This window comes from Neurospora tetrasperma (assembly GCF_000213175.1).
Source record: "Neurospora tetrasperma FGSC 2508 unplaced genomic scaffold NEUTE1scaffold_81, whole genome shotgun sequence".
Lineage (NCBI taxonomy): Eukaryota > Fungi > Ascomycota > Sordariomycetes > Sordariales > Sordariaceae > Neurospora > Neurospora tetrasperma.
Genome location: NW_009799179.1, coordinates 3,521,307 through 3,538,806, shown reverse-complemented (window position 1 = coordinate 3,538,806; position 17,500 = coordinate 3,521,307). Strand labels below are relative to the sequence as shown.

Genomic DNA, 17,500 nt, shown 5'->3' with positions numbered 1-17,500 from the left:
GGCTATATCATAGTATGAACATTGCCCGTAGACGGATCGTCTAGTAAAACTTGAGTGTCCGATAGCATAGTTACCGTTCATGCCGGGCCGGGGCCATCTGCCACCTTTGGAGGGCCGAACCAACACTCAACACTCTCCAATAAAAGCTCTTGCAAAAACGATTACGATATATTTGATTTTAGAATGCTTCAAGTTGTGAAAGAGAAGTCTCACAAACTTACGGGAAACATGCAACGTTTCAAACGCAGGAATTCTCCATTGCCTGTTTCGCGGTTACGATGTTAATGATGTTGATGGGAAAATGTGCACGTTTCATGACCGATTAGAAATGGGTGACGCCGTTGTTTTGATTGTGGCAGACCTGGAGTCTGCCCGGCGAAAATGTGTGTGATTTCGTAGAAATTACATTTCCTCATTGCTAATTTTTGTTAATTCCTTGTGGTGATACGCAGCATGTGGCATTCCAAGCGTCTAGTCCATATTGTAGAGTTAGCTGGGTAGTTGACATGAATGTTCGCTCAACATGTAATTATAGTACACTTGAATATCAGCCGAGATCGCTTCAAATGGGTGGGAAGGGCGGGGACAGCCGATCCGGGCTGTTAGCGTTCTAGACAAAGTGCTTCAAGGATGAACGGAGTCTATTTTCGGTGGGTGTGAGAATAGCGAGAGACTTAGTTGTGGGACAATTTGCGAGTTTCTGTGGTTCCTATGGTAGTGTACCAAGTTCTGTTAAGCATGGGCATGGAAAAGGTACAATAGCTGATCTCAGTCTTAAGGAAGTCGTTTGCTCCCATGTTTAGACATATCGTAGAAGTCCGCTGCCGTAACTTGAGCTGGGCTGGTTGAATCAAGCATTTTGGTATGGTACTGCAAGCCTTTCTTAGTAGATCCCTTGATCGACCTCGAGTTCTTTTCGCGGCAACTCTTCACAGTCGTCTGTTGTTCTGAGGTCAAGTAGTACCCGTACCTAATAAAAAAAAATAGTTGCCCGAGAACCCGCGGCCCTGCATCAACATGGACTGAGCTTTCTTTCAGGGCCGTTAAACGGTACTTGCGTGCTGTTGTCTGTTGCGGTGTGCATGGGAGTTACTCGGATCATCTGTGCACAATCGTGCATACCTAAGCCCCAAGGCGTTCGCCCAAGCTCCTGTTACGAACAGACCGCTTCCCAAACATCTAGACCTAGTCTCCAAACACTTGCAGCTCGTCTGCCCCATGGGGCGTTGGTTTCATGGCATGTGCGTCTAACCAGATCGCCATCTAAATGCGTTACAGACTGTGCAAGATAACTTCATGGCAGGGATCCCTACACAAAACTTTACGTTGTTTCTGGCCTCTGTTCTCTTTACTCAAATCATATCACATCTAATTAACTTTAGGTCTTCCCATTAGGTGTCTATTCGAAGTGGCGATGAAACACCACCCCAGACCCAAAGTCCGTGGCCGATCATGCCTGGGCAAATAGAACACCGAAAGCCACTGTTTACTATCTCGACCCAAAATAACCTTCGCCGCACTGACTTTCCCATTGTTGCCTCTCCATTCAATCTCTCAACTGTCCAGTCATTAAGTTTCCTTTCCCGAACAGTCTACATGGTAGCTGGCTACCTCAGACTGGCTCTGCTATAACCTGGGGTGTTTTTCCTGTATATATAATCCCATATCGTTTCATATCGATCATTTCCCATGTTCAAACTTTCATCGCCGTACGAGCCACTCAGCCTATAGTACCTCCACCGAGGTCCCAGAGCCAGCAGATTGATTGATACTAGAGCTCACAATGGCATTGTCTGTGGACGACAAGCGACCAGCCGTGGTTGATGCTCAGAGGCTCTCCACATCTTGGGAGAACCGCGGTACGATACATACTCTGGGTGACGAGAACAACAGCAACAACACCAACCAACCGGAAACAACCGTACCAGATCCAACACCAGATCCGCCTTCTATTGCGCCACCAAGCGCTACAAAAACTGACCAATCGCATTTCTGGCACTTGAAGAGTCCTCAAACTCCTACTTCTCCCTTTCCAAATCGGCCGAAACATGAGAGGACAGAAAGTACAGAGAGCACAGCAAGCGAATCCACTCAAAGCTCAAGCAGCACCGAAGTAGACGAGAAGTTCGAGGGCCAGAGCAAATCAGACAAAGCATCAGCGACGACATCAGTCACTCAGATTGAAGGCATCAACGACTCAGGCCTACCAGAACCGCCCTATCATGTTTTCACCAAAAAGGAAAAATGGCTGGTCACGGGCATCATCGCAGTGGCGGGTCTCTTCTCTCCTCTCTCCAGCAATATCTACTTTCCGGCTTTGGGCGCCATTGCCAATGTTAGTCACCCGTTTGAGCAGAAGAAGGGTTCCAAGAGAGGTAAAGAGCATCGCTAACGTACTCTCAGTCTATTCACATCGACATCGCGCTTGTATCCTTGACTGTAACCATCTACATGGCAGTGCAAGCGTTTGCCCCCTCGTTCTGGGGTCCCCTAAGCGACACGTGCGGACGCCGTGTCACTTTCATCGGGACATTTCTTGTTTTTCTCATTGCCAACATTGCATTGGCTTTCAGCAAGAATTTTGCGATGTTGATGGTATTTCGTGCTATTCAGGCATTTGGTAGTGCTGCTACTATTTCTGTCGGTACGTCAGACTCGTCGCTTTTGTATCGTCGATTTTCGTTGAAGATCAAGCATTAACTGTGTCTGCTTTTCTAGGAGGAGGTGTCCTTGGCGATATTACGACAGCAAAGGAGCGTGGCGGCTATATGGCAGGGTTTAGCGCAGGTGAGTCCAATCCGTATCGACGTGGTTGAGAAGGGAAGGGCGTGACTGACAAATTCATTAGTCCGCATGTTTGGTCTGTCCATGGGCCCAGTCATCGGAGGCATCATTACCGAGTATCTCGGCTTCCACGCAATTTTCTGGTTTCTCTTTGTTCTTGGTAGCATTACGCTGGGCGCGATCTTGCTTTTCCTCCCGGAAACCCTCCGCCGTGTAGCCGGGAACGGCACCGTCCCACTCAAGGGCATTCACCGTCCCTTCTTCGACCGTCAGCTCCGGCAGCGCTACTGGATAGAAAGAGACGCCACTCGGGAAGAAGACGACATCACCGCTCCCCCACCCAAGCTGACCTGCTCTACTCTCTTCGCCTCCTTCCGCTTCATGGCCGAAAAGGACGTCATCGTCACCCTTTTCTTCGGCGCCATCGTCTACACAGTTTGGAGCATGGTGACCTCCTCCACCACCGCCCTATTCCAGCCGCGCTTCGGCCTCGGCGATCTGCAAACTGGTCTGATCTTCATCCCCAACGGCATCGGCTGCATCTGCGGTTCCTTGCTCTCGGGCAAGATCATGAACCGCGATTATAAGATCGTCGAGACCGATTACCGCGCCTCCCACCATCTCTCGAGCTCCGTCGAGATCAACCGCAAGAAGCTGGCCGACTTCCCCATCTCGCGCGCCCGCCTGCGTTCGTCGCTGTACTTTGTCATCCCTTTTATCATTTGCGTCGCGGGATACGGATTCGCCATCACCAGCCCCCGCCTCGGCACTGAAAAGAAGGCAATGGCATTGCCCCTGGTCTTGCAGTTCTTCATCGCCTTCACCCAGATGGGCTTGTTCAATCTGAACAGCACCCTTATGGTGGACCTCTACCCAGGAGCGAGCGCGAGCGCGTCAGCGGTTAATAACCTTGTGAGGTGTCTGATTGGCGCTGTTGGCGTCGCGCTGGTGCAGTTCATCATTGACGCGATTGGCGCGGGGTTGACGTTCCTTCTTCTTGCTATTGTCACTGCAGCTTTTACGCCATTGCTTTGGCTGGAGTGGAGGTTTGGGGAGCGCTGGCGAAGAGAGCGGGTGGAAAGGCTAGAGAAGGAGAAGGCGGAGAAGAGAGCGGCTGAGGGTGGGGAGACTGGTCAGGCCTAGAGCGCTGCAGAAAGTTGGTCAAGCCTCTGAGAGGTTGGTGGTCGTCGTGGTCATTCTATTTCTCGTATGCGCGGTTTGTATTTTGGACAGCTGGACGGACGACGTTGACCGTTTTGGGTAGAGTTTGGAGCAAAGGAGCTGGTCTCTCTGGTTATCGCTGGTTTCTGCTGGATTGGTATCACATACAGCTATTGAAGCGTTCACGCAAGCAATTGGCGGTCTTGGGATTCGAAGGGTTCATGGAACCCGGGGGCGTTGGTGCTTTTTGCTAGAGGTAGACTAGAGCTGGAAAGCCCGGTTGTTAAAGTGGGCTGGATACCATGGCGGTAACGGATAGACAAAAGTCGTTTGAACGACTCGCGATTGAATAGAGGTAATCGGATCTGGCGTCAAGCAAAACTGTTTAGCATTGCTTAGTTCCAAGTTGTGATTCCTGCCCGCCGATTCCAGTGTCGACTGCCTCGCCCTCACGTGCTGTCATGGTGTCCGGATAGTGAAGAATGCTATGATTACTGCCGTGGACGTGCAAACTTGGTTGGTCAGTGCTTCTCTCTCCTCTCCTTCCGTCAGTGAAGTGCAAGAGCCTAGTCATACTACGAGGTTCGCGAATTCGAAAGGAGCACCTCTTCGTTCTTGTTGTGGCCTTGATCACCACTTCCACGACCTGGTCCGGTGAAGGTCCCAGGTCAGGTTTGAACTTCGCCTCCCGGGCGGTGTCCAGTTTCGATTACCTGAGAATTTTTTTACATTCCATCCCATCACAGAATTTCAGCACTTGGAATCGTAGTGTTTTGGTCGAACGATTTCGATCCCGTTTGTTTACTTCCCTTCCCTTTTGGGACACAGAGTGGGGCATTTGCATGGGTTTCTACGGTTCTTGGCAGGGGTGCGAGTGGTCCCATTGGTTCAAGTGGTCTGGACCGCGGCGACGGCCAACATGGGATGGCAAAAGAGCTTTCATTCACTCGACGATTGTTGGTCGTAGGTTTACAATTGGCAATTGACATGACTATTTTGACACTCTTGGGAAGTCATAGCATCTTGATTGGGGTATGTGAGAGCTCCTTAGACAGAAGATGATAGCAGATTGCCGACTGAACTTGATAGGTTTTTAAGGATGGTTGAACTTCGCGGGATCAGGTTGCGACATGGGACACTCGGGGATCTTTGTTCCAAAAGAAGTCCAAAATTAGCAATATCAGCGCGTATAGATACTATGAACTTTCAGCTGTCTATTTCCATATCTTGATCTGAGATTGAGGGCGGTTGTTCTTGGGACCATTGAGATGCGCGGCGTCCGAGTTTCCGTCCGTGCCGCTGTCCAGGCGTCAGGAACAAAGGCGACCTCAGTCTTCTTTCAGCATTGTTGTCGCGGCTGTCACGAGTTTTTCTTTGTGCAGTCTATGATCTGCCTACAAGTTTATTGATCAATGCTTTGTGATGCATAAGGGGTTTGATGTCCCGTTAGTGACAGCGGCAACGAGCCACATCTCGAGGTTGGACTTCTGCCGCTTTTCGTGGGTTTGTCCACATCAAGAGCTCAACCAAGGCTGTTCGTAGATTGTTCATCTTGTTCAAAAGAACGTTTGTTCTGTTCCATTATGGCTGTTCTGGGCTGTTCTTTTGTCTGCTATGGTTGTTCGTGGGACAGCAGACTTGGATAGACCTTGGCGAAAGACTCGTCCGATATCACATTTTAGAAGAACTATACAGATTCCCAATGAATGAACAGCTTCTATGTTTGCTCCGTCTTGAATGGGCTGTTCAGTATGGGATGGCAGCAACCTTCAGCCTGTACGATGAACAGCTGGGCAATCTGGGACTGTTCACGTAGCAAAACCAGAACAGCCAACCTGAACCGACCTGGATTTGGCTGTTCGCAGGTTGAAAACACTAAAACACTGTTCACTGCTGGCGACCTTGAAAGGTGACTGTCGAGATCTGAGGTGGCATAAAAGTCGACCGCCGCACCCAAGAGCTGATCCATTTTGCTTCCTCCCAAAACTGCTTCGACAGACAATCGTCAGACGACCACAGTCAATCGACACTCTGCGATCTCAAGGAACCTCAAGCAACCAACAACAACTTCCAGTAAGTATACCATCCGCACCCATCTTAGGAGGCATCAAGTACTTACCCATCCTCAATAGTCAATCATCGCAACAATCTCCACCAACGACGACACTTCTTGATCGACATCATGTCACCCACACACATTCCACCTACCCAAAAGGGTAACCCTCTCTCACCCTTATCGTGGCTCAAGCAAGCTTCCTTCAACATCTTGTGCATGGGTCTCGTCGTTGGCTTCATCCACTCTGGCATCAAGAATCTTTCCAAGGGTGAAAAGGTCCTCTACTACTTCCTCGCTCTCTTCATCTGGCGTTATCTTCGCTTTTGCATCAACATCATCGGCTTCTGGACCTACAAAGCTGCCCCCATGCCCAAGAGCAACGCCAACTACCACCCCGGTCGCGATGTCACCGTCGTCATTCCCACGGTCGATCCCCTCGGTGTCGACTTCCATGAGTGCCTCACTAGCTGCGCTCGCAACGGCCCCCGCAAGATCATCATCGTCACTGCCGGAGAAGATCTGTATGAGAAGACACTCGGCGCTGTAGCTCCCGTCATGGAAGAGTTTCCCCTTGTCAACTTTCTGGTCACCCGTACAGAGATCGCCAACAAGCGCAAACAAGTCGCCCACGTCATCCGCTATATCAACACCCCTATCACAGTCCTTGTCGACGACCACGTCTTCTGGAACTCTCCCGACCTTCTCAAGTCCCTGCTTGTCCCCTTCGAAGACAACCAAGTTGGTATTGTTGGTACCAACAAGCGGGTCCGCAGATTGGAAGGTCTTTCTGTCTGGCGCCGCTTCTGGAACATGCTCGGTTGCCTGTACCTCGACCGTCACAACTTTGAGATCCGCGCCACTAACGCCATTGACGGTGGTGTCTTTGTCGTTTCCGGTCGGACAGTTGGCATTCGCACTTGCATTCTCGAAGACAAGCAATTCCAGGCCGGCTACCTTCACGAGATGTTCTTCTTCGGTCTTCTCGGACCTCTCAACCCCGACGATGACAACTATATCGCCCGCTACATGGTTACCAACGGTTGGAAACTTAGGATTCAGTATACCAACGACGCAGAGATCGAGACCACCGTCGGTGTCGGCGAGCCTGTCCACACCAAGTTTCTCGGTCAGTGCCGCCGTTGGGCTAGATCGACTTGGAGGTCCAACGCCAGCAGCCTCTTCACCGAAGGCACTGTCTGGGCCACTCAGCCTTACTGCGTCTACGCCGTCTACCTGACCAGCTTCACCAACTTTGCGCTCTTCACCGATGCCGCCCTGGTTTACCTCTTCACCCAGTCTTCCTGGTATTTCGACGCCGCGGAGCCCAAGTACGCCCTCGCCGCTCTTCTCTCCTGGATCATCTTCACCAAGACCATCAAAGTCTTCCGCTACTTCTCGACCTATCCTCAAGACATCTGGCTCTTCCCCGCCTACGTCCTCTTTGCCTACTTCCACTCTTTCATCAAGCTCTGGGCCCTCTTGACCTTCTATGACCACGCCTGGTCCGGCCGCAACCTCGCCGCTTTGACCAAGGGCGAGAAGAAGGACGACGGCAAGGAGCTGTCCCCTCAGGGCCTCTGCGACGACGGAGATATCAGCGACTTGGACATTGGTCCTTCCGAATCTCCAGTTCTCTTGAAGACCATGGCCCCCAAGGGGTCCCAGTCTGCCACTATCACCAAGGCCTAAGCTAGGAGGAGGACTTGTGCAAAGAAAAAGAAAAGAAACCAATCATAAAAAAAGGGCGAAAAACAATAAACAATCACCAAAACAGAATTTGCATTTTCGGGGCGTCACGGATCGGAATAACAAGAGAGAACAGGAAAATGCATCATAGAGATCAGTATCACTGCCAGGCACTACAGCGGCATTCAGAATTTGCTTTTCATGGCGCACAAGAGGACAACAGGACATCAGGACAACAGGACAACAGGACAACAGGACAACAGGACAACAGGACAACAGGACAACAGGACAACAGGACAACAGGACGGAAAGTTAAGGTTCATTGTACGATACCCCCCTCTGCTGGTTTCTTCGGTTTTAGGTTTTCGGTCGTCGGGCGAATGGGTTCTGCATTAATTCATTGCTTATGAGATACTCTACAACAACATACCCGACGAAGAGCTGGCTCTTGAGGAAGGATGGATGGACGAATGATTAGGAGGACGAGAACATGATGGTAATGCGGATAATACTAGAAGGGAGGGGAGGAGGAGATACGAAGTCAAGCATTGGCAGATAATATATGCTTGATCCAAAAACTGTGCCCGCTATAATCATGCAAAAATGATGTGAAATGTGGAGAATTGCCTGTGACTTGACGTGACGCCTTTGTGTTTGATGTGCGGAAGCTGCTATGGTGCCTTGCATCTGTCTGCCGTGCCGTGCGACACTTGTGAACTGGTAATGAGCCATGGACACTCAGTCGTACCTACCTCTATTTTGAAAGTTGATCATTGGTCCTACTATAAGCTTCGGCGAAACAACTTGAAAAGTTAAGATCGACTGACAATGTATATAGTATCTTATTGTTGAATCGTGGAATCTACTTGGTACCGATTGATTCAGGAGGGACATGCCGTTTGCAATCGAATGCATTCGTCCATGTCGCAGCTCTTCGGGTATGCAATCGCAGTAAGCGCTCATGACTTGTGTTGTCCATTTCCATTGTCTCAAGACCTAGACAACCTTTTCATACTGGACTGTATATCACCTTGTCTTGTCATCCTCGCGGATCCATAACGTAGAGGTAACCTCGGTGCATGACAAATGTTACAACCACCGCGAATATAAGGTTGATCAAACCCGCAAAAGCAAAGGCACGATGGAATATCCGCATACTTGGGGGGCTCTGGGCGCCATGGCTTCCTTTCCCCCTTCTTTTTAGCCTCTAAAGAGGGGGCGCGGAAAATTTGGGACAGGATTTTCAGTTGGGACACATCAGGAATCTTGGCGTTTCCTATAGAAAAGTGTTAGCGAAGGGACTTTAGTTAGCCATTCCACTACGGAACCTTTTTCTAAAATTGAATGGATGGTAGAGTGCGAATGTAGCTATCTTGGTCACTAAACGTTGTCATCTTTAGTGTGCACTAAGCTGCTACATGAAGTTGATGATTCTATAGCAAAAAAATGCTTTTGTCATAATGATTCATTGGTCGTCTCAGCGTTATTAATACTGTTGCTCTACTGCCTTTGTGGAAGTTAAAGGACGAATGCCGGTGTAGGACCTACGCGCTTTCTCTACCATCTAAACGGGTACGGCGCTAGATGGGTCGAGGTTTGTTCTAATAGTACCGTTGAGAAGAATAGCTTCTTAGAAAATAGTCAACGCTTGCTGAAGTTTATTGCGTAAAATTATTGTAACGTCGACGTTGTCATAGAGAATCTGCCTGGAGACGATGTGGGTGAAGTAGAGGAAAGAGAAGACGAGCTAGAAAATGGAATGAAGTACGTTAGCTTAGCCGTTTTTCCTCGAAAGTTGTATGTGTAGAGATGGCGCCTTGGCCAAAATCGATGCAACGTTGAGAACGCTTTTCTAAATGTGTTGACACGGGGTTTCTATCAGAGATGATGACGGAATGCAAGCCCCAATCGTGCAACAATACTAGTAGATAAGTGGCCAGAGCCTCCCCCCATCGTTTTGCTGTCCGAACTTTCTGGCCCGAAATACACAGCGTGCGCTTGTCGTGCTTGCCGCTGACGGTCATAATTGGGTACATCAAAGCCCCCTTCCGGGACTTTGAATACCCTGCTCACAAGACACATGGGTAGAACGATGACGAAATTGATCGTAATCAGATACCCGGGGATAGGTAGTGTGTCAATGGGATTCAATTCACCGAGGGGTTTCTTTTTTGATGTAGCGTTCTCCAAGCATTCTGGGCAATGCTCGACGTAATCCCTGACCTTGTTCCTCATTCTTGCGAATGAATAGGAGGCCAAGTCTTTCATTATCCTGTTGATACCAAAATGATGCTTCGACGATGTCCTTGACGCATTTGTCAGGTATACACAACCGCCACTGATGCTTCGTTGTCCTGTGAAACAACAGGTCATTTTGGATGTCAAAAGGCATCCCAGAGGTAACTTTCCCTCAACGGGGAAACCCCGTGTCATGTATCCTTTTGCTTCTTATCTTTTTGTGAGAATTTTAGAAAAAGGTTCCGTAGTGGAATGGCTAACTAAAGTCCCTTCGCTAACACTTTTCTATAGGAAACGCCAAGATTCCTGATGTGTCCCAACTGAAAATCCTGTCCCAAATTTTCCGCGCCCCCTCTTTAGAGGGTAAAAAGAAGGGGGAAAGGAAGCTATGGCGCCCAGAGCCCCCAAAGATAGATAGATCTTTTTTTGGTGAACGAGACGAGAAGTGAGAAAAAAAGGAGAAAAACGAAAAAAAAAGAAGTGCCCAATAACAGGATTGAACTGTTGACCTTCGCATGGACTTGATATCAGAAATCTGATATTAGTACGACGCTCTAACCAGCTGAGCTAATCGGGCTTGGCTTGATTGTTATGGGGTACAGCAATTGTACTAACTATATTCTCATTGCTGTCATCCCTGAACATCGTGGATGCTCCCGTGAGTGTATAGGCACCCTCGTCCGAGATAAAACAGATACAACCAACCTCCAGGTTAGGTGGACTAGCCCGCTACCGCTCGTTAAAATAAAAAAGGCCGTTGCAAGACTGTAATAGGCATTGCGATAATTCAAAAAGACATCGGCTAGTGTCCCATTTGGATATTTCTATTCGGGAATTGCCTAGAACTCTAGACCAGAGGTGTAACAAAGACGCTTGGATGCATAGTAGGAGTATACCCAAGGCATAATGTCAAAGGTCTGAACTGTTTTGTCCAGGACAAGCCAATGTACACGTAGTATCATCGTTCTCTTGCACCATCACCGCCGTAGCCATCGCTATCACTCATTACAGTCCCAAGTATAGTTTCGATCACTTTAACTTGAGTTTCCCAAGTTGACATCGTCATGTGCATCACAGGCTCGATTGCTCCAACAACAGCGACAACGACAGCGACGACGGCCAGCACACAAGGTGGTAAACTTCGTACCCAGATACCTAGAGGTAGTTTTGGACTTGGGTGGGCGACAAGCGAAAACTGAGGGAAGGAGCAGGCCCACTAGCGCCCGCGGCTGCATGAACCTTAAATTTACTATGGGCCCAACGGTTAATCGGAGATCATGGACATCAACCAGGCATGCCTCCAATATATCTCACCGTTGAAAACAGGCGGATTGCCCGTCAATGTCTGCAATAGTGGTGAGTATCAAAGGGAAGAACTGATTCAACTGATTGTAGAGATCGAATCGTCATACATTATCATTACAAGATACCAAAATACGCTAAAATTAACTTTTCAACATTGGCCGGCCGGGCAGGCGATACTGGAGCCATATGTTGACCCGTCCACGCCGGCGAGAGTCAGAATTGCGCCTACTACTCCCCCAAGGCCCTCCCCCGAGATAAATCCGGCGGCGAGAGCATAGCCGTAGAGATCCCAGGTCCTCATGCTGTACTTCCTCCAAAGAGCGGCAATGATGGCACCGAGAAGGGCGGCGTTGGCAAACACGGGGGCGGGAATGACCCAAGAAAGGGCGATGGCGCCCCAGTTGGGAAGCCACTCGCGCCACTTCGCGCGCTCATCAACGAGGTAGTAGTGACGGACGATGACCTGGATGATGGAGACAACGCCCATGACGATGGCGAAAATACCGGAGGAGAGAGGAATCTTGACCGTCGGATCGGTGACAGCTTGAGCGACGGCAGCCCAAGCGGACACCGAGGGGATTTGGAACGCGCAATTAGTGTCTGCCAAATTGGGGTCGTAGATGCAAGGGTAGGCCTTGGTGAATAGGACAAAGAGTCCCGGGGCGAGCCAGACGGCAACAAAGGTGCCAATGGCCTGGGCGATCCACTGCTTGAGCGGGGGGGTGCCGAGGAGGAAACCGGTACGGAAATCGGACACGAGGGCGTTGGCAACGTCAGCACCACCGGAAGCAAGGCCACCGGCGGCCAAGTTGATCTTCTGGGCGTGGTGGATGGAAAAGCCAGAATTTCGGGTGGCACCACCAAAAATGAGCTGCGAGGCTTTAGAGGCGGCGGTGAGAGGGGCGGAATCGGTGACAGCACCGATCTGGATGGCAAGGAATGAAAAGAGGAAGGCAAGAATGGCGGCAAGGATGGTGAGACCCGGGTGCATGTCCCACTGGAAGTGGAAGATGATCATGGCAATGACCATGGAGACGATAAGGCCGACAATCCAGTGCCAGTGCTTGACCTGCTCGTTCGCTTTGGCGGGATCCTCCACTTCCTCGCCAGTCCGGACAACCTTGGCGGCTTGCTTAGAAAAGAAACTGTTGGTCTTGCCACGGGCGACAAGGGTGTCGTTGATGCTAACGCAAGTCTGCTGCCACGAGGACTTCAAGCCGAACCAGATGACCTTGTACTGGACGAGGAGCTCAGCCATGGAGGAGCAGACCATGACCATGACACCGGGCCACAAGAGCCAGTAACGAGGCGAGGGGGTACCCTTGCCGAGGTTATGGAGGGAGAAGAAATTGTAGAGACTGTCCCAGCGGGGGTCGTCGGGGTAGGATTGATGACCGATGCACTCGCCGTAGTGAACCAAGACGGGACCAATAATACCCCAAGCCATGAACGAGCCAGCGAACATACTGATAGCAGGGTTAAGGCCAATCAAGATACCGGAGCCAATGAAGGCAGGAGTCCATTCAAAGTACCAGCCCCACGACTCAATGTTCAAGGCCCAGCTCTTGTAGCCTGACCAAATGTGAATCCATGTGAAAACATGCCAATCGTAGAGGATACCAATGGCATAATACGAGCCAATACGGTGAGCCAGAGCGGCACCGAAGGCAAGACCCAAGCACTTGAGCTTCTTCATGGCCTCAATGCTGCCAGCCGCACCAGCGTGCATGGAGCGGATAGTCAAGGCGACAGCGGTGGGCGTAGGGAAGATGAGCTTGAGCTCCCGGGCGACCTGAACGACGAAGAACTTGCGAAGAGGGGTGACGTAGAAGAGACCTAGGAAGGAACAGACCAGAGTAATGGTGAAGATGGCACCAATGTCCTTCTGCGGAGTGGCGTTCTCACCCATGGCTCCAAGTTGGTACATGGCGGGGATACCGGCGACGAAGATACCAGAGATACCACCAGCACCGGTAGCAGCGGCCTGAATGATGGAGTTTTCCTGGGGACCAAAGGCACCACCGATGATGGGAACCTGGCCGGACTTGGACATCATCTTGATGATACCATAACCGAAGATAGCACCGAACATGTTGGCGCTGAAGGTGAAACCGGTCTTGAGACCTGCATGTGGATTGTTTGGTTAGAGATAAGAGTTTTTGAGACAATCGAAGCTCGTAATCGAATTCACGTGAAAAGGGAAAACTCACCAAGATAGAGGTTGGAAGCGCTGACAAGACAGCCCAAGACGATACCGGTGACAACGGCACGGATGGTCAAGGGGTTCTCTTCATGGACGACTGAAGCGTCCATCTTCAGGGGAGCAAAGAGATCCTCTTCCTCGATCTCTCCAGTGCTCTCAACCTCAACCGACATTTTCTCCTTGACATCGTTGGCATTCTCGTAGGCGGGTGTGCTCTCGGAGAAAGGGCGGACGTTCGCCGCCGAAGCGTCGAACGACTTCTTTTCCTCCAGGATGGCCATGTTTCCTATTCGGTGGGGAGGAATAGGTGGAGGTCCGTTGGGAAGTTGTGAGCCAAAGGTCACAACGTAGTCGACTTGTGGTGGGACACAGGAGAAGAAAGAGACGGGGCCGGAAAATGGTGGAGGGGAGGGCGGCCCCAGGTTGATATTTATCAGTTGACGGTGCCACCATGGCTATGACTGCAACGGTGATTCCTCCTTTCTTCTGCAAGTTAGACAGTTGCTCTATTTGTCTGGTGCATCCGGAGTACCCCTGCCTGGTGTGGGCGGCCAAGAAGCTAGGGCATATTCTGGCCGTTGGGTGTGTAACTGTACCTGCTAGGATCATGTACACCATCCATACGGTCCAATACGGTTCTGTTTGTTAGCTCAGTACTTCTGAAGTAATTCACCAGACTCGTCCCAAACGCTGCTGGAACACTATAAGACGCCTAGATACCAACACAGAGACACATGGTCAGTATTAAAATGTTGAAAGAAAATGGGTAATTTGAATGAAGCACGCGTAGCAAAGCTGACCATAGGTCTCGAGCTAACCAATCGTTTTGGTGTAAACCGTGCTAGCTCAGTAAATACTAGCCCAATACATACATACATACATACATAACGACTGAAACTCACCTTCCATTCTTGTTCTACTATGTGCACATAACCAGAGCCTGTTCGACACCTACAGACACGGGCTGCATCCCACTGGCTCAAGGTCTCGTGGGCGACTTGCCAGTGGCCCAGCTGGGCCAGAGAATCAGCAAAAGGTCAAAAGCTTCCAGTCCCCTTCCTTTCCCATATCACGTCGATCCCCAAGGCGCTTGGAAGCTCGAGCCGCTTGTGCTCCCGTTCGCCACGTTGCTGGACCGGCATAGGCCGTGATAAGCAGCACAAAGATGACTCGGAACCTGGACCGCAACACCATGACAGACGGCGGGACCGCGGGATGGCATGGATGTGATAACATATGAGATGCCAATTTGCCCTGTCCTCAAAGAGCACCCACCCTTGACCCTCGATCCCCGCCTTGCTGCAACAGGGTCAGCAATGTTGCAAGGTCTCCCTGCTAGGCCTGCAAGTGCTGCAACCCACCTCTGCGACCCAGGTCCACCGTGTTGCCACGGTCGACGCCGGTCGTCTGACAGCCGCTGATTGGCTGGAGGATACACAAGGCATCCCAATTAGGCAGGTCGGATGTCGTGTGTGAAAGGGGCAATTGTTCGCCGTTTACGAGGCTAAGCCGATTCCCTTGCACCGCTGACAGCCTGGCCACCACTTTTGTCACTCTGTCTCCGAAACTTCATCGATGCATCAACAGGGCGCGGCAAAGGAAACCGATGGATGGGCTGCGGAAAAGGTCGCCCGCATGATGGGGAGGCGGTATGCGAGCGTAACATTGGCATCTCGATGGCCATGATAGGCACGCACCTGCATAGTACGCAAGAAGTCAATTTGCAACATGGCGAAGGATACCAGGAAGGGGTGCGATCTAGAATGACATCCATATTTGATATGCGCAACCTCAATAAGTGAACGCCAAACCGGTGTCGGCTGAGATTCTTTCGATATCAAAATCTAAACTAATTTTTCACTCACAAATCTGTGCGCCTTGGTAGGTTCTGAGTTTGGTTCGGTTCCTGGCAGGCCGATGAGCGTCAGTCGCGGGGGGCGCCGGTACGCGGGCGCGGGGTGCCTGCCGAAACACTGGGTGCCGAAAAATGACCACCTCTTTTCAAACCTCTTCTGAATGACTCAATTGTCACCGTCATATTGGTTTGATTGAGAATTCAATTCCTGTGTTTGGTAGCCACAACACTATCCAGTCTCATTGGCATCGGACCCTCGATCTCGCAATCCTCACCGTCGACCTCAACCTCCAATGATTCATCTTCCCATTCCCCGCAATCGTGATGGCCTGCCCCTTCCCTGCCACCTCTTATTTTGGTTGGGAGCCTTCTGAGAGTCAGTCAAAACACTAGCCAATGTATCGCTTCTCTAGGCCCAACGAGTCTCGCAACCCAGCAGATCTTTGTCCAAAATGGCAGGTGCATGGTTTCGAGAAACAGCCGAGGGACGTCCATTCGCCAAGACAAAAAAGCACACTGCACCAAAGGCACACAACATCCCCACAGCAACCCTCGGACTACTAACCCGCCCACAAAAGTTAAGGTTACGCGAGGCCGAACAGGCACTGACCATATGATATCCATACACACAGACTCGGGCTAATGTTAAATTTCCCTTTAGTTCATTCTGTTCTGTGTCCTCGTGCGAGTCATTTATAACCAGAGCCTCAAGAGAGTTGCTGCCCCGAGTTCATGGAAGTCGATGCGGAGCCTCAGGGGGAATTGATTCCCAAAATCAAATGAACATGCTGTCGCACGGGACGGGAAGGCTAAAAGCAAAAAGAAAAAAACCAGGAGTACCAGAGCCCTGCCTGAGAACACCACGGCTCCCTGGTGGTTCTGGTACCGTGCCGACTATGTAATCCAGGACATTGGTAAGGTACAGGGTAGATCCAAGTGCGAGCAGCTGCTATTTCGCAAAATGATCCCATCTAAACTCTTGGCTGCTTCTAGACAAGCAGGTCGTTAAACTAGGTACAATTGGATCCTCAATATGGTCTGAGGCCCCACCATATAGTCGCGGCGAGACGGGTGATTGACCCAGGCTCCATTACTCATGATCTGGTCCGGCCAATTCACATCGAAGACAGACAGAGGTTACAGAACCCAGCTGATGATCCAGGCATGTTCGTCCGCCGCAGGTAATGCACCATCTCGAGTACCGATATTTCACATCAGTCTGGAGACGACATTATTGAGAAGGCGCTGAGTCAGAGATATTGAGCTCGCGAGCGACACTCCTCCAGGGTCGAGACGGAGGATCGAGCCATGCCAAGATAAAATGGCTGATAAGCGCTACGCTCCAAAAGCTTACCTCCTGCCGTTCTCGATTAGTTCCGATCGTTGGTGGCTTGGCAACCACCAGTCACCAAACCCATGACAACCTGCGGTGACTTTAGTTTCAACTTCAGTTGTCGGTCGATGTCTACTCTGCGTCGGTCAGAGTCGGTTATTACTTTTGAATCCTCTTATAGCGTTTTGTGGTAGACCGACATCCCGATATTACCAAACCTGCTCCTTTTGGTCATCCGTATTCTACATCAAGAAACTCAAGAGATCAGATCAGATTACGAGGCTGGGTTACACTGTGTCTCTTGGAGTTCAACACCGTACATATTGAGGCATCTGAAATCTCGAGAACGCTTCACAAAGCAACACGAACTGGCATCCGTCTTTTTCAGTCACTGTAGTCATGTACACTACCTATGCCTATGTACCTCTTCATATCCTTGCCTTGCAATACACAATGGCTTGTCACTCTCCTGGGCTGTGATCGCACCGGACGTGATGGGATGGGCTCGGGCCTCTTCGAGATTTCCATGCTGACTGAACCTCCACAGTACATAGTGTAGCTCCAATTTCACCACGTGCTGGTATCCCGAGTGCGGGAAAGCCAAATCTCCGTGTCTAAGTGCAGCCTCACTGCAGATTCACACGTGCACGTTATCTTGGCTTCCAAGCGCTCCCTTCCCACCGGATATCAGAGTGATACCGTGTCCCTGCAAAAAAATAAGTTGGTTAACACGAAGTCACACACACCTCACCGAGGACCAGGCAGGTGAAGTGATAAGGTATGGCATGTCTCGGTCTGATCATGCGAGGACCTCTCTTCCTGTCACACATCCGTCCTACCTACATACCTAGACTACCTAGGCTGGCCTTCTAGGGCTGC

The 17,500-nt window shown here is 50.5% G+C and overlaps 3 protein-coding genes across 3 annotated transcripts; 2 read left to right on the top strand and 1 right to left on the bottom strand.

The window, feature by feature from the left end:
• Positions 1–1,783: 1,783 nt before the first annotated feature.
• NEUTE1DRAFT_53574 (uncharacterized protein) lies at positions 1,784–3,927 on the top strand (the record flags this gene model as incomplete). Its single annotated transcript, XM_009857574.1, has 4 exons — positions 1,784–2,375; positions 2,459–2,644; positions 2,719–2,787; positions 2,849–3,927. The coding sequence occupies 4 exons, from the start codon at positions 1,784–1,786 to the stop codon at positions 3,925–3,927; spliced, it is 1,926 nt and encodes a 641-aa protein (XP_009855876.1).
• Positions 3,928–6,127: 2,200 nt separating this feature from the next.
• NEUTE1DRAFT_52946 (uncharacterized protein) lies at positions 6,128–7,690 on the top strand (the record flags this gene model as incomplete). Its single annotated transcript, XM_009857573.1, has 1 exon — positions 6,128–7,690. The coding sequence occupies one exon, from the start codon at positions 6,128–6,130 to the stop codon at positions 7,688–7,690; it is 1,563 nt and encodes a 520-aa protein (XP_009855875.1).
• Positions 7,691–11,158: 3,468 nt separating this feature from the next.
• NEUTE1DRAFT_118689 (uncharacterized protein) lies at positions 11,159–13,797 on the bottom strand (the record flags this gene model as incomplete). The annotated part of the gene is made up of 2 exons (XM_009857572.1): positions 11,159–13,354; positions 13,441–13,797. The coding sequence occupies 2 exons, from the start codon at positions 13,712–13,714 to the stop codon at positions 11,379–11,381; spliced, it is 2,250 nt and encodes a 749-aa protein (XP_009855874.1).
• Positions 13,798–17,500: the final 3,703 nt, after the last annotated feature.